Genomic DNA, 25,744 nt, shown 5'->3' with positions numbered 1-25,744 from the left:
AGCAATTCCTATAACATAATATTTTCTAACATAAAGCAAATATTTCCTTCCTAAGATAAAACATACTTTTAGAGACCTATTCAGATTTTCCCTTAAAATGTCCTTAATTTCCTCTCCTCGTTCTTACTAAATTATATACTTAAAATATATTGGCATAAAATTACTCCTTTTAATTTTTTCAATTTATTCCTGTAAAAAGAGGAAGACAATGCAATTAAAAAATATATACATTTATTGATTTACAATGTTGTGGAATTTAAGGACTTTATTTTGTATACATGTGTGGGTGTTCACATACATACACACCTTCACACGACAGTATTTTTAGAAAGATCTCTCTCATATGAGGAATAAACATAGCATATTCTTTTGCGTTGAACTGGGTTGTTTGGATTTTTACGAACTCTTGTCTTTGTACGAGAGCTGGATGTGCACCTCAGAGGTGCCTCCAGCTCAGCCATCACCACCCTGTTCTCTGCAAAGCTGAGCTCCAGGTGTGGACTGGCCTGTCCAGGTTTCTTTCAGCAAATGGAAAGGAACTTCTAAAACAAAGGATAGACATCAACTGTGATCCATAATGGTTGTTTTAGTTCCAGATGTTTAGACATCTGTTTATTTTATCAAGTATTCCAGAGTGTTAATTATTGAAAGATGAACTGATAGACTCAACTTATTTTTAAAGGGTTCTTTTTAACATGTTTTTGGTGTGGTAGTATTAATAAAAATAATCTTAGACTTTTAGAATCATGTATTTTCTCATTCCTGGCATAATGGTATTAGATCAAGACACAGTGTTTCTATTGCTGATTACTTTTAATAGTATCATCTTGGGGCTGGAGAGATAGCACAGCGGGTAGGGCGTTTGCCTTGCACGCGGCCGACCCGGGTTCAAATCCCAGCATCCCATATGGTCCCCTGAGCATGGCCAGGGGTGATTCCTGAGTGCAGAGCCAGGAGTAACCCCTGTGCATCGCCAGGTGTGACCCAAAAAGCAAAAAAAAAAAAAAAAAGTATCATCTTGGGGAAGCAGAGATTGTACAGTGGGTAGGATGTTTGCCTTGCACAGGCCAACCCAGTTCCAGGTTCCATCCCCAGAGCGAAATACATTTCCCCAAACCTGCCAGGCGTGATCCCTGAGCACAGAACCAGAGTAAGCCCTGAGCAGTGCTGGGTATGGCCCATAAAATAAAAACGAACAGACCAAAAAAGATATCACTTTGGGGGTCTGGGATGCAGTTGGCAAGTAGAGTATTTGCCTTGCATGTCTAAGCAGCGGGTTCAGTACTCAGCACTGCAAGATAAATTAAGCCTGAAAATCAAAAATATCACTTCATAATGGATAGTAAATGGCAAAGATGCATTCTGATACAATTACAGTGCCAGCCTTGAAAATAAAGTCTTCTACTTAAATATAAACCCTCCAATTAAATGAGCCTTACATTCAGAACCACTTTTCACATTAGTGATTATTGTCCAAAAAATACAGATTATTTCCTATTTTAAGATTGGAGTATATTCCTGGGCACTGCATCGCCTAGCCAAACTTTGCAAAGTGCAGCCGACTTTGCAAAGCATCATTGGAGAGGTCACCAGACCTCCTGAGCAATGCTTGGAAGGCCCGCCAAAATAAAGAGATTGGAATATATTTGAATAATTTATACTTATTTATCTACTTGAGCGTGGTTTTTTAGTCAAGCTATAAAGCTATAAAACCAAGCTCCCAGAAGAGAGCAACACAGAGAGTCTCTTGCCCCCCTGCCTGGCTGTCTTGCCTGGGTCCCCTTGGGGGTGGGCTTCAGTTTCCCTCCCTGCCCTGAGCAGAGCTCCCACGGCTAAAGACCTCTGGAGACTTGCCACAGCCATGCTCAAGGCCCCTCTCCACATGTTCGGACGAGTTTCACACATGAAGGAACCAGCAGAGGAACCCAGGTATGTGGGACCCAGGGCTGAGACCTCCAAGCCTGCTCAGATCAGGACTGAGCCTCTTCCACCCAGATTCCCCATTTTCCAGTAGCTAGGCTACTGGGACTGCCCCCGGCATCCTGTAATCCCACCAACGGCCAACATCCAGAGACTATAAAACCAAGCAACCTCTGGGAGAACCTGGCAAGCTACAGAGTTTCCTGCCCACATGGGAGAGCCTCGCAAACTCCCAATGGCATATTCATACGCCAAAACCAGTAACAATGATGGGTCTCATTCCCTTGACCCTGAAAGAGTCTCCAATGCGGCACCATTGGAAAGAACGAGTAAAAAGAGTCTTCTAAAATCTCAGGGCTAGCCTTCTGGAAAACAATTTGGACGACTCTCAAAAAATTAGATATTGAATTCCCATTTGACCCAGCAATACCACTGCTGGGAATATATCCCAGAGAGGCAAAAAAGTACAATCGAAACAACATCTGCACATGTATGTTCATCGCAGCACTGTTTACAATAGCCAGAATCTGGAAAAAACCCGAATGCCCCAGAACGGATGACTGGTTGAGGAAACTTTGGTACATCTATACAATGGAATACTATGCAGCTGTTAGAAAAAAGGAGGTCAAGAATTTTGTAGTCAAGTGGATGGGCATGAAAAGTTTCATGCTGAGTGAAATGAGTCAGAAAGAGAGAGACAGACATAGAAAGATTGCACTCATCTATGGTATATAGAATAACAGAGTGGGAGACTAACACTCAAGAACTGTAGAAATAAGTACCAGGAGGTTGACTCCATGGCTTCGAGGCTGGCCTCACGTTCCGGGGAAAGGTCAACTCAGAGAAGCGATCACCAACTACATTGTAGTCGAAGGCCATGTGGGGGAAGGGAGTTGCGGGCTGAATGAGGGCTAGAGACTGAGCACAGCGGCCACTCAACACCTTTATTGCAAACCACAACAGCTAATTAGAGAGAGAAAACAGAAGGGAATGCCTTGCCACAGTGGCAGGGTGGGGTGGGGGGGAGATGGGATTGGGGAGGGTGGGAGGGACACTGGGTTTACGGGTGGTGGAGAATGGGCACTGGTGAAGGGATGGGTTCCAAACTTTGTATGAGGGAAGTATAAGCACAAAAGTGTATAAATCTGTAACTGTACCCTCACGGTGATTCTCTAATTAAAAATAAATAAATTAAAAAAAAAAAAGTCTAAACGTAAAAAAAAAAAAAAAATCTCAGGGCTAGGACAAATAGAGACGTTACTGAGACCGCTCAAGAAATTTGACAATCAATGGAATGATGATGATGATGATGATGATGATGATGATGATGATGATGATGATACCTACTTGATTATACTATTTGTACATAATGTCCTGTATAATTTATACACATAAATAGTACATATAAATCATATTGGTTACTCCCCTAAAAGGAGGTGATATTTTTTCCTAGGCTTCATATGGGTTTTATCCCTTTTATTTAAACATTGTGGTTTATAAAGTTGTTCATGATGCATTTATTATAGACATTCAGTATTCCAACACTAGTCCCACTACCAGTGTTACCTTCCCTCCATCATTGTCCCCATTTTCCCAGCCATCATCCAAGCCTGCCCCCTTAGTAGACACAAAATAATTTTGTTTTTTCAATTTGGGGGGCACATCCAGCGGTGTTCAGAGATTACTCCTGGCTCTGCATTCAGGAATTACTCCTGGTGGTCTAGGGGTGCCAGGGATCAAATTTGTGTTGCCTGCATGCAAGGCAAATGCCTTACTCACTGTACTATTGCTTTGGCCCCCAAAATAATTTATATTGCTTGTAACAACCAGATGGCTAATGCAGTTATCAGAAAAATAATTCAGTAAATGAAAATTTGTGAAAATTGTTATATCTCACTGTAGGGACATTAAGTGCTTGTCTGAGGTTTACTAAGCTGTTATTGATTGCTAGTTGAACCTTCTGTATTAATGTTTTTGTTTACTGGGCTTAGTTGGCTTCTACATTCCATTCCCATCTACATTGTTGTGTTCCTGGGGATTGTAGAGTCTATGTGTTGTGTGGCTGCATTGGGACCACGTGCTCCAGAAACTATAGAATATCTAACTGGACAGTGAGCTTACATGGCAGCGGTTGTGGGATGTGGGTGTGGCTGCCAAGGTTTCCGGGAGTATGGGGCAGTGGGAAGGCTGCCCACCCCCACTCCGAGAAGACCCCAGCCTCTGGAGACCGGTGTACCTGACATTTTCGGTAGTGTGTGTCTGCAGAGCTCCATCATGAGGCAGTGGGCCAGGTGGTTGGCCTGGAGTGAAAGCATGTTGGAGCAGCCTGGGGAAGAGATGGCTGCTGTGCTGCTCTTGTCTGCTGCAGCCCCTCCCTGTGCGCCTGTCATTTTCCTTTTGTCTGAGAGATTGCAGTGTTCTCTGACAAAGTGGGAATTTCTGTTACTATATTTTAGCTACCCTTGTCGTATTCGATATGCCAAAAACAGTAACAAGAAGTCTCACAATGGAGATGTTACTGGTGCCTGCTCGAGCAAATCGCTGAACAGGATGATGGTACTACAGTGCTGCAGTGCTATGTTGTTACTGAGTCAAAATAATGAAATTGAGGAGAAAAATAAAACTTAAGATAAAGTTTGACTTTATTATTGAACTCCCCCTGAAATCAAATCCAAACCATTTTGAAAATGTGGTAGGAAAACCTGAGCTGTCAGGAAGGTATCAGACTAAGCTTCGGCAAGTTTTCAGTCTTCAGTTTGGGATCTCTGCATTTTGTCTTGCCAGGGTCGGTGGCAGGTGCTGTGGCTCGTCTTTCCCCAGGGGAGACAGTGTCCAAGTTGTCCCCCAAACCTGACCCTCGTGATATCACACCCTTCATGTCAGCTCTTCTCAAGTTTCCTGGGGTTGGTTTCTTTTTTTTTGGATTTCTTTTTCTTTGATTTTGGGCCACACACGGCAGTGCTCAGGGGTTACTCCTGGCTCTGCACTCATGAATTACTACTCCTGGGGTGCTCGGGGGACCTTAGGGAGGCTGGGGATTGAACCCAGGTTGGCACGTGCAAGGGAAATGCCTTCCCGAGTACTATTGCTGCAGCCCATTTTGCATTTTTGTGTGGGTTTTTCTTTTCAATGGGGCTGGAGAGCTAGTACAGCCACTAAGACCCTAACTTTGCATGCCTGGTGAGGCCCTCCCAAATTAAATTAATAAAAAATAAACAGTGCCCCACACCTGGTGGTGCCTTGGGAGTCCAGAGCTGCTCCTGGCTGAGAAGCCCCCCTGAGAGCAGGGAAAGGAAGCCAAGAGCACCTGGGTAACACCTGCAGTAGGAGCAGAATCAGAGATAAAACTTGAAGCCTCGCATCAGTGAGACGTGTGCTGCATCACTTTGCGTCATATCCCTGACGTGAGGGGTCTCCCTTCAGACAACCCAGCCCTAGCCTAGGGCTTAACTGGAGTCAGGACCCCCACCCCAGCTAAGGCCCTCCAGATTCCTAACCCTCAGACACTTGAGATAGAAAAATGTTGGCTGTTACAGATGCAATGTTTGGGGATAATTTGTCATGTGGGAATAGATCACTGGTCTATACGCTTTGAGGCCCTCTCTCGTTCAGAACTTCACGTCTGTTTCTGGTATTGTTATTTGCACTATAAGACCGTCATCCTTATGGTTCACCTTGACCTTGCCATTAAATCCCCTCTCCTGTCTGGCATGTTCCGAGTCAGGGTTTGACATGATAAATTACAGAATGTGCTTGCCCCCTGTTTGGGTCCCCTATTAGAATGTACTTAAAAGAATTATTTTATGGCAGGAGCCTTCTTTTAATTATTCCAAAAATTATTTTCATTTATCTGCAAAGCCACCAATTTTGTCTAGCTTATAATTACGCTGCAAGTGATCATGGAGTTACTGAGAAGTGCTTCAAGAGAAAACAGACATTTAACCGCCGTTGGCAGAGAGGGCTGAGTCTCGCCAGACGCTCCTCGTGCATTACATGTTAGCTCTGTGGTACATATTAATTATATAGACTAATCATAGTGAGGATTTTTAAGCCATATTTTTAAGGATTAGTTAATTCTATACTCAAACCTGAGCAGATCTCATGTCAAGGTCATAAATTGCATTCCACACTCCTGCTTTCACACCTCACTTTCATCATGCCATTTGAAAGAAATGGCGATCAAAACACTTGGGTTCGTGGACGGACCAATAGTACAGTGGGTAGCCAGCCCGGATTCAGTCCCCAGCATCCCATATGGTCCCCTGAACACTGCCAGGACGAATTCTGAGTGCAGAGCCAAGAGTAACCCCTGAGCATCACCCAAAGCCAAAATATCTGGGTTCATGGTCAGAGTGATAGTGCAGTGGGTAGGGTATTACCTTGCACACACAGTGGACCTGGGTTTGATCCCTAGTGCCCTATGTGGTTCCCCACGCCCACCAGAAGTTACCTGGGCACAGAGCCAGGAGTAAACCCTGAGCACCACTGGTGGCCCCAAACCAAACAAAATTCAGATTCAGCAGAATTGAGCTTACCATGAGAGGGAAGAGGGGAGTGTAGGTTGAGGGGGCAGTCTTGTGGAGGGGTAGTGTAAGAACATTGTATACATTTACCCTGTCGTGAACAGTACTGCAAATCACAAAATTCCAAAATTAATTAAACATATTAAAACCATATTTAAATACAATAAATAATAAATTGTTGTGTTGGTAAAAATCAATAAATTATTTTATTAATAAAATTAAAATTAATCGTAAAATAAAAATCAGTAAAGAAGGAGGGAAATCAGGTTCACCTTTTAATTTTTTTCCTAAACTGATTTCTCGTCTAATAATCATTCTGTTCCCATTGCTAAACATACAAAAATGGTTTTCTTGGATGAGAAATGTCACCGAAAAGAGAAATTTCAATTTTTTTTTTTTGCTCTTCCGGTCACACCCGGCGATATACAGGGGTTACTCCTGGCTCTGCACTCAGGAATTACTCCTGGCGATGCTCAGGGGACCATATAGGATGCTGGGAATCGAACCTGAGTCTGCCGCATGCAAGGCAAACCCCAACCTGCTGTGCTATTGCTCCAGCCCCTGAATTTCAACTTCTTAAAGGAGTTTTTGTTTTTGTTTTAAATAAGCCTTCAGCACTGGCAGGTATGGTCCCAAAACAAACAAACAAAAAAAAATGGTTTTTCTCTTGCTCTTTTGCTCAAGGATTTTTCTAAACATGTGTTGCTTTAGGATATGAATAGCTGCAATAGGATATTCTCATTGAATCTTAGCTTATCAATCTGAGTGGGTGTTTGGGAGTGGTAATTGGGCCACATCACATGCTGCTTAGGGCTGCTCTGGGCAGTGCTCAGAGGACCTTGTAGTATCCAGGCAAGAACCAAGGTTTGTTTGCATAAGGCAAGATCCTTAACCCCTGTACTATCTCTCCAGCTCAGTCACAGTGTTTTTAATACCTAAAACAGGTGTTCTTGGTGAAAGAGAAACGGTATGGGGGGTTGGTCCACACCCAGCTGCATGCAGAACTCTTTCCTGGTCCTGCGCTCTGGGATCTCTCCTGGACCCCGTGGGGTGTGGGGGATAGAACCCAGGCTGGCCATATGCAATGCAAGCACACTACTCACTGTACATCACCCCAGTCCCAAAACTATTGCTTTCAAAACTAATAACTAGTTTCTTTTATCTTACTATTATTTGAAAAAATAATAAAAATGGAGTGGAGCATAGCACAGTGGGTAGGGCGTTTTCCTTGCACGTGGCCGACCCGGGTTCGATTCCCAGGATTCCATATAGTCCCCTGAGTACTGCCTGGAGTGATTCCTGAGTGCAGAGCCAGGAGTAACCCCTGAGCATCACTGGGTGTGACCCAAAAAAAGCAATCATCATCATCATCATCATCATCATCATCATCATCATCATCATCATCATCATCCCGTTGATCGTCGAATTTCTTGAGCGATCTCAGTAACATCTCCATTCGTCCAAGCCCTGAGATTTTAGAAGCCTCTCTCGACTCGTCCTTCCAACAATGCCATACTGGAGGCTCTTTCAGGGTCAGAGAAATGAGATCCAGCTTGTTACTGGTTTTGGCATATTAATACACCATGGGTACCTTGCCAAGCCTGGGGCTGAGACCTCCAAGGCTGCTGGGATCGGGACTGGGCCTCCTCTGCCCAGATTTCCCATTTCCCAGTAGCTAGGACCCTGGGACGGCCCCCAGCGCCGTGTAATCCTATCTACGGCCATCATCCAGAGACTTAAAAGCCAGCTCCCGGCAGCTTATATCCTTTTTCTCCCTTTGGGAGAACCTGGAAAACTACTAGGAGTTTCCTGCCCACGTGGGAGAGCCTGGTAATAATAATAATAATAATAGTAATAATAATAAAAACAATAAACCGAGGTGGGTTTTTTCCTTCATCCTATTATTTTTAAGTTTTACTGAAATTTTTCTGTTTTGGTTTTCTTGGGGGCCACACCTAACAGTACTCAGGAGCTGCTCCTGGCTCTGTTCGGTGGATCGCTGTCAGGGGCATTCAGAGAACCTCAGGTGCCAGAGATTGAACCTAGCCCCCTAAATGCAGAGCACACATTCCAGTTCATTGAGCTATCTCTACAGCTCAAGAATTTCCTTTTTTTTAAAGTTTGGAGTGGAAAACTTAGATTTTTGTCTTACTCTTTCGCATGCTCACTCATGCACACACATTCCTGTAAGACTAGGAAGATGGTTATCAGTGACTTAAAGGGAACAGTTTCAGTTTTCATCTTCCTGCTGTAAAAGTGTTGCCCAAGTTCTCCAATTATGTCATCATTTATAAGGTTGTAATTGAGCCAGAAGTAAAACCCAGGATTTCTAACTCTGCTTTGAACATTTACAAACTGACACACCAACAAAAACTTGTAGCGTAGGGTTTCAGGGTCTTGAACTTAGACAAGCTCATGAGGAAGGCATCATTTGCTCAGCACTGAAACAGACTTTCATGTTAGAGAAAACACGTTTGCTTTATTACCTTGAGGGCTTTTGTTTTGTTTTAAGCATAGCCACTGAATTGTGAATTTAACTTTCTTTTCAAGTAGGGTTACAGTTGAAGATGTGGTGGTAAGAAACATAGCTTCGAATGAAGTGATTTTTTAAAATTCATAAGTGGGGGTTGTTTCCATAACTAGATTTCTTTTGAATCCTTAAATTACATAGTATTTTGCTGTGGTTTTATGAAAGATTACTCAGCATTGGGCTCATGCATGCTTTTTTTTTTTTGCAAAATGCCTCGGAAAACTTCTGTGTTTTGCTTTGGGACCTAACTTGTTGGTATCTAGGGGCTACTCCTGCATCTGTGCTCAGCATATGCTCCCTGAGGTGCCAGGGATGGGAAGGAGGCAGGTAGTAGGCGAGGCAAATGCCTTAGCCCCGATACTATGGCTTCCTGATCTTGGAAACATTTGAATGACTGTGTAGTAAATGCTCTGTGAATATCACTCCATTCACCTGCATGTCATACATGATTGTCATATGAAGAACTCCCAAGTGCCTCCTAATACAAGAATCAGGGCTAGAGAGCGGCTAAGCCTTGCATGTGACCAGTTGGGGTTTGATCCCCAGACCTCATAGTGTCCCCTGAACCCTGCCAGGAGGATTTCTGAGTGCAGAGCCTAGAGTGATTCCTGAATGCAGAGCCTGGAGTAAATCTTGAGCACCGCTGGATGTGGCCCAGAAAGGGAAAAAAGAAATAAAAGCCTAAGAATCTCTTTCTATTCCCTTTCTTATCCATAGACCCAAATTGGCCCTGGGCCTAAAAGCCCTAGACCAGGTACCAGAAACGTACCCTGGTAACCTTCTTGTTCATCCCAAAGCTCCCTGAAGCAGACAGAAAGCAGGCGGCAGCAAGCAGCTGAGCAGAGAAGAAGAGAAGGGGTGAGGTTGGTAGCACATAGAAAGGATTGTCCTTTCTTCTTCTTTTTTTTCTTTTTTGCTTTGGGTCCACACTTGGTGTTGCTCAGGGCTTTCTCCTGGCTCTGTACTCAGGAATTACTCCTGATGGTGCTCGAGGGACCATTTGGGGTACTGATGATCCAACCCAGGTAGGTCACATGCAAGGAAAGTGCCCTACCCACTGTACTATCTCTCTGGGCCAGAAAGGATTTTTCTTTACACTTCTCACTGTTGTTGACTCTTGGGGCTTGACTTGAGCCCCTAGTGGAGTATTGTCTGTTCAAATCACAAGGAGTTCAAGGTAATGAAATACTTTACTTGCCTTTCAGTATTCTTTGCTTATTATGGCCACTTTATTTTAGGTTCTTCAAACATGAAACTCAGAATTTCCATGCTAACCATATTTTACAAATTTGAAGGCAACAGAATGAGAAGATAAGCCCCAAGCTTAGCATCTGAGAGGGCAGCAAAGGACAGGAGGGCGCACTTTGCACTCCAAGCTGGCTTTGACCCCTGACTGCCTGACTGCCTGAACACGAGTCAGAGTGCTCCCCAACTGCAGCCCCCAGCACCACCTTTCTTGGCCCCAAAATAAGAACAAAAAAAGATATACTTCTTGGGGCTGGAGTGATAGCACAGCGGGTAGGGCATTTGCCTTGCACGTGGCCAACCCAGGTTCGATTCCCAGCATCCCATATGGTCCCCTGAGCACTGCCAGGAGTAACTCCTGAGTGCAGAGCCAGGAGTGACCCCTGTGCATTGCCGGATGTGACCCAAAAAGCGGAAAAAAAGGAAAGGTATGCTTCTTGCTTGCCGCTGACTCCAGTTCAGGTGTGGCCCCAAACCACCTCACCCCAACCCCAAAGATGGACGTGTTGCTAATTGAGGTTTTCGAAGCAGAGTCAGCAGTCACGATGCCTAGGGGTTTAGAGCCAGACGCACTGGGTTTCAGTCCGTTTCTGACAGCTCCATGTGGAATCTGGAACAAGTCACTTGACTGTTCTGTAAAGGTTTTGTCAGCCTTAAAATGGAGATAATAGCACTGCCCTATCAAAGTTGTAAAATTCAAATAACATTATATGAACAGACGTGCTAGAATAACGCCTACTACACAGTCATGTACTCCATCTAAGTATTTGCTCTCTGTACTGTTACGTCCTCTGGTATCTTTTTGATGTAAGGTTTTGGGGGGGTGCTCAGAGGACCCCCTCGGCCTCTCCCCATGATGCGAGCCTGATGAAATCAGAAATTCAGTGCTGCTCAGACCTGGGGGTGCTGAGGTCTCACCCCAGCACTGCTCGGGGCTCGGGATGTTCCTGCTGTGTCAGGTCAGCCCCAGGGTCTCACACCTGAGCTCTGGCCCTCTGATGTGCTTTTTTGATGACTCAGTGCCATGCAGAGCCAGCAGGGCCTATTGTGGAGCCCACACTTTTCATGTCCCGCCAGGCCCCCTGGATGTACGAGTTTCCAAAGCAAAACGCCTGTGTTTCCTCCCTGACAGGCCCAGCACCGGGACACTTTCATTGAAGAGCGCTATGGCAAGTATAACATCAGTGACCCCCTGATGGCTCTCCAGAGAGACTTTGAGACTCTGAAGGAGCAGAATGATGGGGAGAAGCAGCCGGTGTGCACAAACCCCCTCTCGGTTCTGAAGACGGTGATGAAGCAGTGCAAGAACATGCAGGAGCGCATGCTGTCCCAGCTGGCCGCCGCCGAGAGCCGGCACCGCAAGGTACGAGCGCATGTTGGGAAGACTTATTGGGAATGCCTAAGCTTCGAAGTCGGAATTGACAAGACCCATGGGGGTCAGAAAGCCTTTCCCTGAGACAGGAAAGAACATACAAGTTGTCCCCAGTGCTAGTTTAGGGCGAGTGTGCCAGAAGCTGGGTGCCAGAGCGCATTCCTTTCACTCTGACGCTCTAAAGTGCTTGGTGTGTTTTTCCAGCTCTTGATCACCCAGACGTTGCGGCAAAGTGAATTTTGACCAACCTCATGGCTGAACAGAGACCTCTCTGTTTGCTTACTGATGTGATAAATAGAAAGATTAAAAGACATTTGAGGGAATGCCAGTCCCAGTGAAACAGAATTTACTTGACTATAAATATTCAGGCCAACAGATTATTTTCATTCATTCCTAGGTTTGAGTTTCAGTGTATTTTGCTTCTCAGATACCATAAACAGTCCCCTCAGATTGTTCTACCCTGTGCATGCTTGTTTCATTGAAATATTAGTGCCTTTGATTTTATTCCATGGCCTAATTCTCAAAAATCATAAATTGGCACCAGAGTAATAGTGCAATGGACAGGGCACTTGCCTTGAATATGGTCAATGCAGGTTCTATACCTGGTATCTCATATATTTCCCCAAGCCCACCAGGAGTAATTCCATTAGAGAACCATCTGCCTAAAAGGCTTCTGACAAATTTGCTTAAACTTAGATCTTGTCCATGATTTTTCTTCCCCTTCATAAATTCCTAATGAAAGGCCAGAATGGAGGGTTTTTTTTTTAATTTTTTATTAGTGAATCACCATGAGGTACAGTTACAAACTTATGAATTTTCATGTTTGCATTTCATTTACATCCCACCATCAGTGCCCATTCTCCTCCACCAATGTTCCAGTATCCCTCCTACCACCCCCACCCCAACCCCCACCACCCCACCCTGCCTCTGTGGCAGGGCATTCCCTTTTATTCTCTCTCCTTTTGGGTGTTGTAGTTTGCAATAGAGGTATTAAGTGGCCATCATGGGCAGTCTATAGTCTACTTTCAGCACACATCTTTCAACCTGAGTGGGTCCTCCCAATATCCTCTACTAGGTGTTCCCTTCTCTATCTCAGCTACCTTTTCCCCCAGCATCTGAGGCCAGTTTCTAAGCTGTGGGGCAGACCTCCTGGTTCTTTTTTTTTTTTTTAATTTTTTTTTTGCTCTTTGGGTCACACCCAGCGATGCTCAGGGGTTACTCCTGGCTCTGCACTCAGGAATTGCTCCTGGCAGTGCTTGGGGGACCATATGGGATGCCGGGGATCGAACCTAGGTCGGCCGCGTGCAAGGCAAACGCCCTACCCGCTGTGTTATCGCTCCGGCCCCCGACCTCCTGGTTCTTATCTCTACTACTCTTGGGTGTTAGTCTCCCACAGAATGGTGGTTTTAACCATGGATGGGTCTCATATGTCCCTGATCCCTCCAGAAAATTTATAGAATGCCAAAAGTTGATCTTTTTGTGGAAAACAACTTTTTACCCAATCTTTACTTGAATTCTCAAAATTATCCAATACCCAGAAAAGCTCACCATCAAATCTGGAAAGAACCTATCTGAAAATACTTCTGCCCTAATTTAAAAGATGGACTGGAGCAATAGCACAGTGAGCCTTGCATGTGGCCAACCCAGGTTTGATTCCTCTGTCCCTCTTGGAGAGCCTGGTAAGCTACTGAGAGTATCTCACCCGCACAGCAGAGTCTGGCAAGCTCCCCGTGGCATATTCCATATGCCAAGAACAGTAACAACAAGTCTCACAATGGAGACCTTATTGGTGCCCACTCCAGCAAATCAATAAACAACAGGACGACAGTGCTATGACAGTGTTACAGTGCTATAATTTAAAAGGTGTCTTATCAGTTGTCATTAGTTACCTAAATTTTGAGATTTTTACTTAATTCTCCAAGAACATCTTGAACCTCGTATATACTAGGCAAGCTTTCCCCCTTCTTTCCACACCCTGGGATGGAATGGTGCGGAGTTGCAGGCTGACTCCCAAGAGGGGTAGTGTTTAGAAATGCATGGCTCTAGGTAGTTTGGGAGTGGAAGCTGAAAATAACCCCCAGTTTCCCAGTACATACTTCTTTGGGTGGGGGCAGGGTTTTGGTGCTTCAAACCCAGGCCTCACACATATAAAAGATGCACTGTGATATCTGAGAGCTGCAGCTCCCAAGACATTGTTGCAATATTCCTTAAATATTACAGTCTCGAGACAGCCCTTTATATTCTTGTGTGGGTATCTGAATGGAACCCTGACTTTGTTAAACTCAGACAGTATCTGAAGCCTCTAATTAGGGTGCCCTAGCCCTGGTTTGCCTGAGAGAGCCCCAGTTCCTGCTTCTCACCGTGGCATGTGATTAGTAGGACCCCCTTTGATTCAGAAGTGCTTGTGGATCAGCGGTAAATTACATGGTTACTCTGCTGATCACAGATAGTGGAGTTCACTAATCTACTTCTTCCTAGTCCTTCTCCCCAGGGGTCTGGGAAACCCATTTTTTTTTTTTTTTTTTTTGCTTTTTGGGTCACACCTGGCAATGCACAGGGGTTGCTCCTGGCTCTGCACTCAGGAATTACCCCTGGCTGTGCTCAGGGGACCATATGGGATGCTGGGATTTGAACCCGGGTCGGCCGCGTGCAAGGCAAACGCCCTACCCGCTGTGCTATCTCTCCAGCCCCAATGGGAAACCCATTTTTTGTTTCAACCATTTGCTGCGAAAGCCAACCTTGGGGGATGGGCTATACCCAGCAGGGCTTGTGGGCTGCTGCCTGGTGGGATAACCCCTGTACTCGCCAGTCCTTTTCCTTTCTGTTTGCTTTGTTTTTTGTGCCACATCCTGACTCTGTGCTTGATGCAGTGAGCTGGAATCAGCTACTGCAGGATTCACCTGACACTCCTCCCCGACTGTCTGTCTTTCCCTTGTAACAGCTGACTTCACGATGCAGAGTTCTCGTTTATCAAGTTTAGACATTTGCTTTTATTATGGATGCAAATGTAAACCTTATGCCCCACCTGCCTTCCCACCTCTGCAGATTTCCCAGACCAAATCTGTCTCCCCATCCCTTGCGACCTTGCCTGTATTCCCTAGGCTGCTTCCCTTTCTGTTCCTCAGAGGAGAAGCATCCTGCCTGGGCGTTATGTACTGGCTGCTAATATCCTGTGCTCGCTCTGTCTCTTTCCATCTCTCTGTATCTCTGTCTCTGTCTCTCCGTCTCTTTCTCTCTCTCATTTAAAAAATTATTTTTTAATAAACTAGAAATACTTGAAAACATTCTGTCTGTTTTGTGTTTGGGGTGATATTCGGGGCTTATTTCTGGCTCACTCCTGGGATCATTCCTGGTGGTTTCAGGGGATCATATGGGACACTGGTGACAAACCCAGGTTGGCCACATGCAAAGCAAACACTTTACCTGCTGTACTATCTCTCCAGTCCTGTAAATGGTTTTTATTTGGGGAGTTAAAGATGAATTTCATGTCCCATAAAATGTTTTCTCTCCATTTATAGCAGTAGTGAGGAGAAATGAGCAATGACACTCAGGTGATAGGGGCTCTGCCTGTGGCTCTAGGCCTTGGCATCTTTGCTGCATCAGGAGAAGCTCTAAGGGCAAGAGAGATGGCACAGTGGGTAAGTTGCTTGCTTTGCACATGGCTGATCTGGGTTCTATCCCTGGCACCTTATATGGTTCCCTAAGCCCTGCCAGAGTGATCCCTGACCAGGAGCCAGGAGTAAGCCCTGAGCACTGCCAGGTGTGGCCCCAAAGAGAAGCTAAGAGAATGCTTATGCCAGGGCTGGAGGGAGCTCAAAGCCTGAAGCACTTGCATTGCTTGCAGGAGGCCCAGGTTCAATCTCTGGTACCACATTATCACCCAAACACTGCCAGGAGTGATCCCTGAGCACAGAACCAGAAAGAGACCAGAGCACCACCAGGTGTGGTCCAAACACCAAAATAAAAAGAGAAAACAAAAAGGAATCCAGTGCTATTTAGAATATTAGGATAACTTGTAGGTGGGTGGTATGTAAAAGGTGCCTTTTAAATTTGCGTTCTTCTTAAAATTGGACTTAATCTTCCCAGCAATGAAATGGGGTACTGGGATAAAGTGAGGTCAATTAAAAGGGCTTGTGAAAAGTCTGCACGTATGTTAATCATTATTCTAACCATTGAGCCTCGTTACATGCAGAATGAAGTGAAGAGACTCGAGGGGCGGGGAGACTCCAGTGGTGTTGCATTTGGATTACCATATGCAGTGCCCAGGGAGTGAGCAGGCCAAACACACGCAGGACGGGCTTCCTGCTCTGTCTCTCCTGCTCCTCCAGAAAGCTTTGCCTCTTCTCTACTGTATTCAGAATGCACATGCTAAGAGGCTGGCGCCATAGTACAGCAGGTAGGGCGCTTGTCTTGCATACAGCCAACCCGGGTTTGATTCCCAGCATTGTGTATGGTCCCCCAAGCACCACTGCCAGGAGTAATTCCTGAGTGCAGAGCCAGGAGTAAACCCTGAGAACAGCCGGGTGCGTCCCCAAACCCAAACAAACATGAATGTGTGTCTTAATTACACAGAGTGCTAGCTTGTTGCCTTTTTGAAATGTCCCATTTCTGTCGCCTGCTTCTGGGGACAGAGCATGGCCGGAGAGAGCCTGTCCCCTAGACACACCAAACAGCAGCGCTTCCTTGCACCTCCAGTGATTCTCTAAGCCCTTTCCCAGCCCTGCAGCTGGGCTCCTGCTATCTGGTCTCTACTTCCAGATCCTTCTGTGCATGCCTGGACTTGTAGCTGGTATACCATGTACCCTGTGAGACAGGAGTGCCCTAATGGCTGCCTACTGCTTATCTGTCTCACTGTCTACTTCATTATTTTTGCTTAGTTATTTCTAGAACTGTCTTTACTGTTTAAATATGCACCTAGCATCTAAATAGATTGTAAGTTTCATTTCTTTATATGTGGAAGTGACTTTTTTTCTTTCTTTCTTCTTCTTTTTTTTTTTTTTTTTGGTGTGTGTGTGTGTGTGTTGGTATTTGGGCCATACTGGGGGGGCAGTGCTCAGGGCTTACTACTGGCTCTGCTCTCAGGGATCAAGCCTGACAGGGCTCAGGGACCATGCACAGAGCTGGACTGAACCCTAGTCGCAAGGCAAGTGCCTTGTCTGCTGTACTCTATTTGCAGCCCATAAATGTCTCTTTCCCTTGAACCCCACTTAAGGTAATCCTCGACCTGGAGGAAGAAAGGCAGAGGCATGCCCAGGACACGGCAGAAGGGGATGATGTCACCTACATGCTGGAGAAGGAGCGCGAAAGGCTGACTCAGCAGGTGCCTGGCCATGTCTAGAATAGCATTTCTCAGAGCTGGCTCTGGAGGGTGTGGATGTACTGGGCTTCAAAGACAGACTTTAGGTCACTGTCACTGTCATCACATTGCTCATCAATTTGTTTGAGCGGGCACCAGTAACGTCTCTCATTGTGAGACTTATTGTTACTGTTTTTGGCATATCCAATACGCCACGGGTAGCTTTGCCAGGCTCTGCAGTGCGGGCGAGATACTCTCAGTAGCTTGCCAGGCTCTCTGAAAGGGGCGGAGGAACCAAACACGGGTCAGCTGCGTGAAAGGCAAAGGCCCTACCACTGTGTTATCACTTTAGCAACTTTAGGTAAATTTGGGAATAATTGAGTAAAATGGAATTTATCAGATGTCTCACCCGAGTTTGGTAGATCCTTTGGAATGCGAAAGCACAGTGTGACTCTTCAAAAACTAGTAGGAGTAGAAAGACATGATAGTGGGTCAGGTGCTTGCCTTGCACACAGCCAGCCCAGGGTCAGTCCCTGGTACCCAACATGGCCCCCTAAGTTCCACCAGGAGTGATCCCTGAGCACCAGCCAGGGGTGGCCCCAAAGCAAATACAAATATGGTGTTTTGTGTTTAGCAAATCATTGTTTTCTATAAAATCTTTTGGTTTGTTTTTTTTAATTGGGGGGGTAGAGGAGGGTAGTAGGGGACACACCGGTGATGCTCAGCAATTACTCCCAGCAGTGCTCAGGAGACCATAATGGGATGCTGGGGATCAAACCCAGCTGGGCTAGGAGCAGGGGAAGAGCCTACCTGCTGTGCTATCTCTCCGGCCCCATAAAATCTATTTTAGACAGATTCCTTGCAAGTGTATTTTAAGGAACACTCACTCAAAGTTCTCAAAGTTTTCTTTGCTCAGAATGCCCAATTAAAATGCGTTAGGTCACAGTGAACAGACTCATGAGATCTGGTGCACGTAGCTTTCTCTTCGCTCTTTTGATCGATCCTGATCCTGGTGCTTCTCACAGGTCTAAAACCCAGTGAGGGGGCTGGAGCGATAGTACAGCGGGTAGGGCGCTTGTCTTGCACACAGCCAACCCGGGTTCAATTCCCGGCATCCCATATGGTCCTCTGAGCATCGCCAGGTGTGACCCAAAAAGCAAATAAATAAAACCCAGTGGGGGTTCATAGCTCCACTAATAATCCTGAGATAGTATAAGGACCAGAGGCAATTCCTAAATCATCGAGGAAAGGTTAGATCACAGTGCATGCAGTTTTTTGTTAGGTGCTCTAATACATCAGAAATATTTCCCCCCTAGGGCCAGAGAGATAGCACAGCGGGTCAGGTGGCTTGGCTTGCCTTGCACCAGGTTAACGCAGTTTCAATCCTAGCACACCAGATGGTCCCGAGTCCTCCAAAGAGTTCTCCTTGATTGCAGAGTCAGAAGTAAGCCCTGAGCAGTACCAGGTGTCTGGCCCCAAACAAACAAACAAAAAAAATAATACTTGCCCTAAATACAACTTCAGTGGCACTCCCATATACACCAGGCAAGCCAGCTGGTACTTACTAGAGGTTTTTGGTCCATTGCTTTGTTTTCTTACTCTAATCAGGATGTGTGGTGTTTTTTTGTTGTTGTTGTTATTGTTTTTGTTTTTGTGTTTTGGTCCTAGCTGGAGTTTGAGAAGTCCCAGGTAAAAAAGTTTGAGAAGGAGCAGAAAAAGCTGTCAGGTCAGCTGGAAGAGGAGCGCACCCGCCACAAGCAGCTCTCGGCCATGCTGGTGCTTGAGTGCAAGAAGGCCACGAGCAAGGCGGCCGAGGAGGGCCAGAAGGCCGGAGAGCTGAGCCTGAAGCTGGAGAAGGAGAAGGGCCGCGTGAGTAAGCTGGAGGAGGAGCTGGCGGCCGAGCGGAAGAGGGGCCTGCAGACTGAGGCTCAGGTGGAGAAGCAGCTGTCTGAGTTTGACATTGAACGAGAACAGCTGCGAGCAAAGCTGAACCGAGAGGAGAACCGCACCAGAACCCTGAAGGAAGAGATGGAGAGTCTGAAAAAGCTGGTGAAGGAGCTGGAGGCTTCCCGCCAGCACAGCAGCGCCCAGGCGCCCGCTAGGAAGCAGGGGGCCGTGGCAAAAGGCACAGGCACGGAGCCCCGAGTTCTGGTGTCCGTGTGCTGCCAGACGGACAGTGCCCAGGCGGAAAGGATGCCCAGCAGCGGCATTCCCAAGGCGGCTGCCCCGGTGCCCACCACGCCCACCTACTCTTACGCAAAAGCCAACGGCCACCTGGACCCAGAACTCCAGTCCTCCAGGGAGCCAGGGTCCGGGAGTGGTGTGGAGTGCTCGGTGCTTCCCCGAGAGCGTCCCGTGGCAGCGGCCCAGGAGCGAGCCCTGGAGAACGGGGTCTGCGACGCTGCGGGCTCGGCGCCCGCCTACCTGCCATCCAGCGGTAGCTCCCTGTCCCCCAGCAGCACCGCCTCCTCCTCGCTCACCTCCTCCCCCTGCTCGTCCCCTGTGCTGACCAAGCGTCTTCTGGGCTCAGCGGCGAGCAGCCCCGGCTACCAGTCCTCCTACCAAGTGGGGGTCAACCAGCGTTTCCATGCAGCGCGGTACAAATTCCAGTCCCAGGCGGATCAGGACCAGCAAGCCAGTGGCCTCCAGAGTCCCCCGTCCCGGGACCTGTCCCCCACCCTCCTGGATAACTCTGCCGCCAAGCAGCTGGCCCGTAACACGGTCACGCAGGTGCTCTCCAGATTCACCAGCCAGCAGGGCCCCATCAAGCCCGTTTCTCCCAACAGCTCCCCTTTTGGCACAGACTATCGGAACCTGGCTGCCACGGCCAGCCCCCGGAGTGACACCAGCCATTCACCCACTCCCGGGAAAGTGTCCAGTCCTCTGAGCCCCCTGTCTCCAGGGATCAAGTCTCCTACCATCCCCAGGGCCGAGAGAGGCAACCCTCCCCCCATCCCACCCAAGAAACCGGGCCTCACCCCTTCTCCGTCTGCTGCCGCACCACTGACCAAAACCCACCCCCAGGCATCAGTGGCGCCCACCTCTGAGGATCTCGCCGGCAGCTGCTCTCCCAACGTGGTGGTGGCCAATGGCAAGGACCTAGAGAGCCTCTTGCCCAGCAGCAGCTAGTGACCAGAGGGCCCGCCTCGCCACGTCTGACATTCCGTCCGACCCCCGTGGGAGGTCTCATTATTTATTTTGGTCGTCGCCCAAACCATCTGTGTAATAGTTAGTGTATCTTACGTTTTTGTGTTCTTTTTGAGTCAAGACCGGGTCATTTGGATTTTTGCGACTCGCATCTCTATACTGAGGCCTAATGGCCACCTCAGTGACCTCCAGCTCAGCCATCACCATCCTGCGTGACCAGGAAAGCTGACTGAGTCCAGGTAGTGACGGGGCTCTCTCTTGAAGCCCAGAGTCCCTCAGATGCATTTTTGACTTATGCAGAAGAGGTTCATGCAGATTTTTATTCCAGATGAACATGTTTTCAAAGTGCCTGAAATAAGACTGCCATATGAATGTGATTCTGCAGCGAAAACAGGAAAGCAGATCCTTGCAATTGCAGAAAATGAGATCCTCTGTGAATTCTGAATGTTCAAAACCAACACTGCTTTTAATCAATCCTCTTTGACTCTTTTTTAACCCAAGCGCTGCGAGCAGGACGGACAAGACTGCAGCCTGAGCTGGGGACCCCCCTCACGGTGGGGGTGAATTCACCATAAGAACCCTGAGAAACAGCTCCCGCAGCTCCCTGCAGGAAGCCACCGGAGCTGATTTGCTTGTACTCTTGAGAAATTAAGTTTCTCCCCGTCTCCTGCGCACATTCTCAAGTAGAATGAAATCACCTCTGCATTCAAACAATATCTTCAGGCTTCTACTGTTGAGAAAGGAATTTCTGATTCCAGTTGCAATTACTTGAATGGGAAATGGTTGCTCATTCTGTATAAAAGTGCAGCAGAATGATCTCTTTATTCTATAATCAAATAGCAATAACTTAAAGTCACTTCCTTTGTAATGTTGTAAGTCAGAATGATACAGGTTTTACCAGATTGTTACACTTCACTCTACAAGCTGCCAGCACTTGGTGTCTGTATCTGTGGAACCAAATTAACTTTTGCCTAAATGGAAGTATACATATATCTGTATAGATACACACCCCTTTACATGTCTAACATGCACACTTAAACACATAAATATTGGTGTGATTTTACCTTTGGAGTTTGCAATATAGCATAAAGGATGAATAGAAATGCACATTAAGATTACCTACCAAAGCATCCAGGTGTGGCCGAGACCCATTCATTCAAAGAAGAAAATCATGATCCCAAGGAGGTGGGGAAATTTGAGCTAAGACCAGGTCTTCAGACTTCTAGAAAGGCAGAGCCGGGGCAGCAGATAGCACAAAGAGCTGCTTGGCCATGCGGGAGCCTCAGGTTCGATCCCCCACCATACCAGGAGTAGCCCAGGAGCACCACTGGGTATGCCTCCACAAAAGAACAAAACACAAACAACAGCGACCAAGGGCAGAGCCAAACTCAGCTCAGTGTCATAAAACTCCACTGGTGAAACCAGCCCGTGGCCAGTGGTGTGAGACCACGGGAGCCACAGGAGCCCGGAAGGTGTGAGCCCCCATGAGAGAAGGGCCTCCCCCCTACTGCCAAGTAGCTCAACCGTCTGTGCCATAGAAACTGTTATGAGCTGTTGTTATTTTGAAACCTCCAGAACTGATTCAGAACTTGGGTAGACTGCAGCTGAAGCAGACACTTAGGTATCTGCATCCAGTTCCCAGGCCACAGGCCCCGCCAGCCTAGAAACTTGCCTCATTTCCATCATCAGAAGTCTGCGAGGACAGAAGCCTCCAGACTTCCCAACTTTTAAGCTAGAACAACTGATAATATCCCTAGAACCGTGCATCCCTCCTCCCCCTCTTTTAACCCTGCTGTCCTCAGCCTACTCAGACACAGTTGTGAAGTGATTTTGTATCCAGAGAGATGGAAAAGGTTGGGACCCCCTCGCCTGTGTTCTCATCATTGACACAGCAGCAGTGCCAGACCTGCTCTCCTAAAAAGTCCTTTATCCTTGATCCAATATGAGCTGGCAGAGGAGAGGCAGGTTGTGGAAATCACCTTATTAATTATAAAGTATTGGTTTCTCCACAACTTACAGCTGATTGATGTCCATGTTGTATAAAAAATAATAGAGTACTACTGTGCCCCAGAGGGTTCTTCCAAAAGGGTGCTGAAGTTACCTCAAGTCACCCAGGGCAGTCATGCCACCACCCTGATTCCCATACACAGCCAAGTGAATCATGTTGATAAAGTGGCTGAACCTTGGTGCTGGAGAGATAACACCACAACTAGGGCACTTTCTTGCATGTAGCTGACCTGGGTTGGATCCTCGGCACCACATATGGTCCCCCAAGCATCACCAGGAGTAATTCCTGAGCGCAGAGCCAGGAGTAAGTCCTGAGCATCATCATATGTGGCCCAAAGAAAAACAAAAAAATAACTCAACCTTTTATAAGAAGTGATTACAGTCTCAGAGTGAGTGTTATTACCTCTTTTGCTGTAATTGGTAATCTTAAAAGTTGCATTGTATTCTTCCTTTGTTTGGGCATAGATATATATATAGAGAGACAGACTATAAGGAAGTTTATTTCTTAGCAAGTGCACTGAATAATGTATTTCTTTTATTGTGTAATATGGGGGGTGGGGAAATGCAAAAGAAATGTGTATTTTTGCTAGTTGCCTATCTTCTGAGATAAACAAGCACAATACTGAGATGGATCCAATAATCCAGTTAAGTATTAGAGATTAGTATTTAAGTTTGCTGTAGATTGTGTGTGTGCTAAGTAAAAGTTCCGTGATTCACAATTGCGGCATTAACCCTTGTTACAGAAACTATATTACTGGTTAACAGGTTCTTAATGCTGTGCAACATAACACAAGCATTAACTAGTTAACATTTGTAAAGCCCAAAGCGCCATGCAGAAGACTTCATCCATTCTTATAACAGTACATTAAAACAAATGATATCACGTGTGGGGAGAAACAAGTCTGATTTATCCACATGAAAGATGTCACACGTGCTTTTATGGGTTGGGGTCAGGAACTTGTGTCCCCATTTCTAACTTTGAAAACCTCAATCAGGGGCTGCAGCAATAGTACAGGGGAAAGGGCACTTGTCCTGCACATGGCTGATGCAGGTTTGACTCCCAGCATCCTTATGAGCCCCTGAGTATCACCAGCAGTGATCCCTGAGCACTGCAGGGTGTGGCCCCCAAACAAAAATAGAGCATGATCAAGTAAATGACCCATGCAGGTGAGGGCCCCAAAAGGTGCTCTGGGTCATTGGTTTCTCTTAAAACCTTATCGTTAGAAGGAACTTTCACAGTAATCCAGTCTGTCCTGTTAAAATGTTTAAACAATTTAGGAGCCTAGATCTGTTGAGAATCTAAGGAAAGCGCCATTGACCCCCCGAAACAGAGAATGGTGGCTTGGTGGGATCCAAAGGCCCGGAAGTCACCATGACTCATGCATTCTGGCTAGCCATCGCCTGACTTGTCCTGCCCTCTCGTCTGACACATGACTCACCCAGCCCTGTCTTCTCGGCCAGCCTGCTCTCTTCTGCTCTCTGAGCAGACGCCCTGTGGAGCCAGACAAATGCACTTGAAAATCCTTTGATGCACAAAAGATGTTCAAACAGTGTGTATGTTTACAGATTTCAAGTTTCCAGACGCGAAGCCAATTAATAAGCATTTCAGCAAACACTGGGCCTCTTGATGTTCCCCTCATGCCATCCTGGTCAGCAGTTATGTCAGTTTGTGTGTGTGTGTGTGTGTGTGTGTGTGTGTGTGTGTTTCATAAGGAATGCTTCTGACCCTTGGGCCTCACATATCTTGAAACACTATCTTCAAAATCATTTTCACTATCACTGTCATCCTGTTGCTCATCAATTTTTTTTGCTCATCAATTTTTTTTTCCTGAGCCCCCCACCAAGACTCAACTCCCTCTCCCATCTCTGCCCCTCGTGGGATCCCAAGGAAACTCCCCAAAAGCTTCCTACTCGCTGAGCTCCATTCCGATTCCACTCTTCCTTTGTCGTGCATTTCTTGTTTTGTTTTTGGGGGGGAAGAGGTGTGATGTATGGAAGGCCTCCCCAGTGGTTCAGGGAATCACCCAAGCTAGGCTCAGTGATGCCAGGGATCAAATTTAGGGACCCTCAGATGTATTCCAGCCCTTTGTGTTATCGCTCCCAGCCCCACTCCATAGGAGGGCCAATGTGTTCAGCGTTATTAGGATCCATGCTCTCCTCAGCTAGTTTCCTTTTGTTACTTTATTATTGTTACTTTACTTAAACAACTACTAAAAGAGCCAAGTGATTCCTACCTGACCCACAAGATAATGAAGTTCAGCCAAGCCCAGCCAACCGCCTGGGGTCCCAGAGCACTGATGAGTTCAGTGACACAACTGGGCTTCATACCATCATGCATGTGGCCATCGTGTCCACACTCCCTCCGCCGGCCACACTACAGTCAATACACTGGAAGAGAGACCAGAATCATAGCACAGCGGGTAGGGCACCTGCCCAGCATGCATTCCCGCCCGAGCTCAGTCGCCAGCAGCCCATAGGTTCCCCTGAGCCCCGCCAGGAAGTGATCCCTGAGTGCAGAGCCAGGTGCAAGCCCTGAGCCCTGCAGGCATGGCCCAAAACAAACATGTTTGGGGAAGTTGGCATCTTAGTGCAGTGCAATTCGTGTATCTCAGACATGACCAGCAAGCTTCGGAGAGTCTGCCCAGAACATGAGTGGGGGTTCTGCTAAAGAGAAAGGAGATTTGCCCAGTCATCAAATGTCCGTGCCAGTAGAAGGCTGGGCGGGGGTGGTGGGGTCCCCTCTCATAGGATAGGGAGTTAGGCCCAGAAAAGCCAGGCAGCTGCCTGGGCCACCACAGAGGTGAGTCCATGCCTCCTGCTGCTCCTCCCTGTTCTCTCTCCTGCTTGTCTGCACTCTGGCTTGACCCCACCCCCCATGACTAGCCTATATTTCAGACCTTGCTCTTGGCCCGCTGGCCCGGGGCTGCCTGCTACACTTGTTGCCACAGAAATTCAGTTGGTCTTCAGGTCTCTGAACCAGTTTGACAGTCGCAGGGCAGGTGGCAGGCAGGCACTCCTTGCCCTGTGCGCTAGGAAATGCTTACTCAGGCGGCCTCACCCCTGCTCCTCAGGTGTGGCCGGGAAGCCTGGACAGGCTGCCCCACCCAGCCTGGCTGTCAGTGGCCACACCTGCCGGTGCCTGGGGACCATCCCCTCCCCGCCCTGTGTCTCCCTCCTCTCCTGCACCCTAAACCGCAGTTCTGCCAGGACGGGCCTTGTCCCCCAGCTCCCACTCTCCCAGCCTGTCCAGCCTCAACCCCCTCTTCTCAGGGCTGGTGGCGGCCTGGCAGACAAAGTGCCCTCGGGATAGTAGGTGGTTAGGCCTGGTGACCACAGCATACAAGCCCCCTCTTCATCCCCAGCGTGTTTTCCTTCTTCTGGGGCGGGGTGAGTCAGCCCACGGGACCACTCACAAGGCTCCTATTCAGGGCTCACTTTCCTGTTGCCCTCAGTTCTTGGCATTGCTTGATGGCTCTGTGTGGGCCTTATTCTCCCGCAGGGGAAAGCCGTGCTCCCTGCCCTGTGCCTCCCCGGACCTTAGCACGCAGTCACACACACACACACACACACACACACCCCTACACGTGAGCACATATGCAAGCACTCACATATATAGCATACATGCATTCCTCCTCTTCTCAGGGTCTGCAGACTCAGCTGGATTCTAGGCTGAAAAGAAGCAGAAGGAAATAGAAGCGTTCGAC

General features: G+C 47.2%; 1 protein-coding gene across 4 annotated transcripts in view; it reads left to right on the top strand.

The window, feature by feature from the left end:
• The window catches only part of CTTNBP2NL (CTTNBP2 N-terminal like), a 63,841-nt gene extending 40,901 nt beyond the window's left edge, over window positions 1–22,940 (top strand). For 3 of the 4 annotated variants that reach the window (XM_055140057.1, XM_004616270.2, XM_055140058.1), the window contains 3 exons: window positions 11,351–11,581; window positions 16,803–16,910; window positions 18,555–22,940. In XM_055140057.1, the coding sequence (XP_054996032.1) occupies window positions 11,351–11,581; window positions 16,803–16,910; window positions 18,555–20,015 (1,800 nt within the window). In that variant the 3' untranslated portion in view covers window positions 20,016–22,940. The remainder of the gene's footprint in view (window positions 1–11,350; window positions 11,582–16,802; window positions 16,911–18,554) is intronic. The other variant, XM_055140059.1, reaches the window with a different exon arrangement.
• The last annotated feature ends 2,804 nt before the right edge of the window (window positions 22,941–25,744 follow it).

Source organism: Sorex araneus, chromosome 5 (assembly GCF_027595985.1).
Source record: "Sorex araneus isolate mSorAra2 chromosome 5, mSorAra2.pri, whole genome shotgun sequence".
Lineage (NCBI taxonomy): Eukaryota > Metazoa > Chordata > Mammalia > Eulipotyphla > Soricidae > Sorex > Sorex araneus.
Note: the sequence above shows the minus strand (reverse complement) of the source record. Positions and strands in the feature narration are given on the sequence as shown.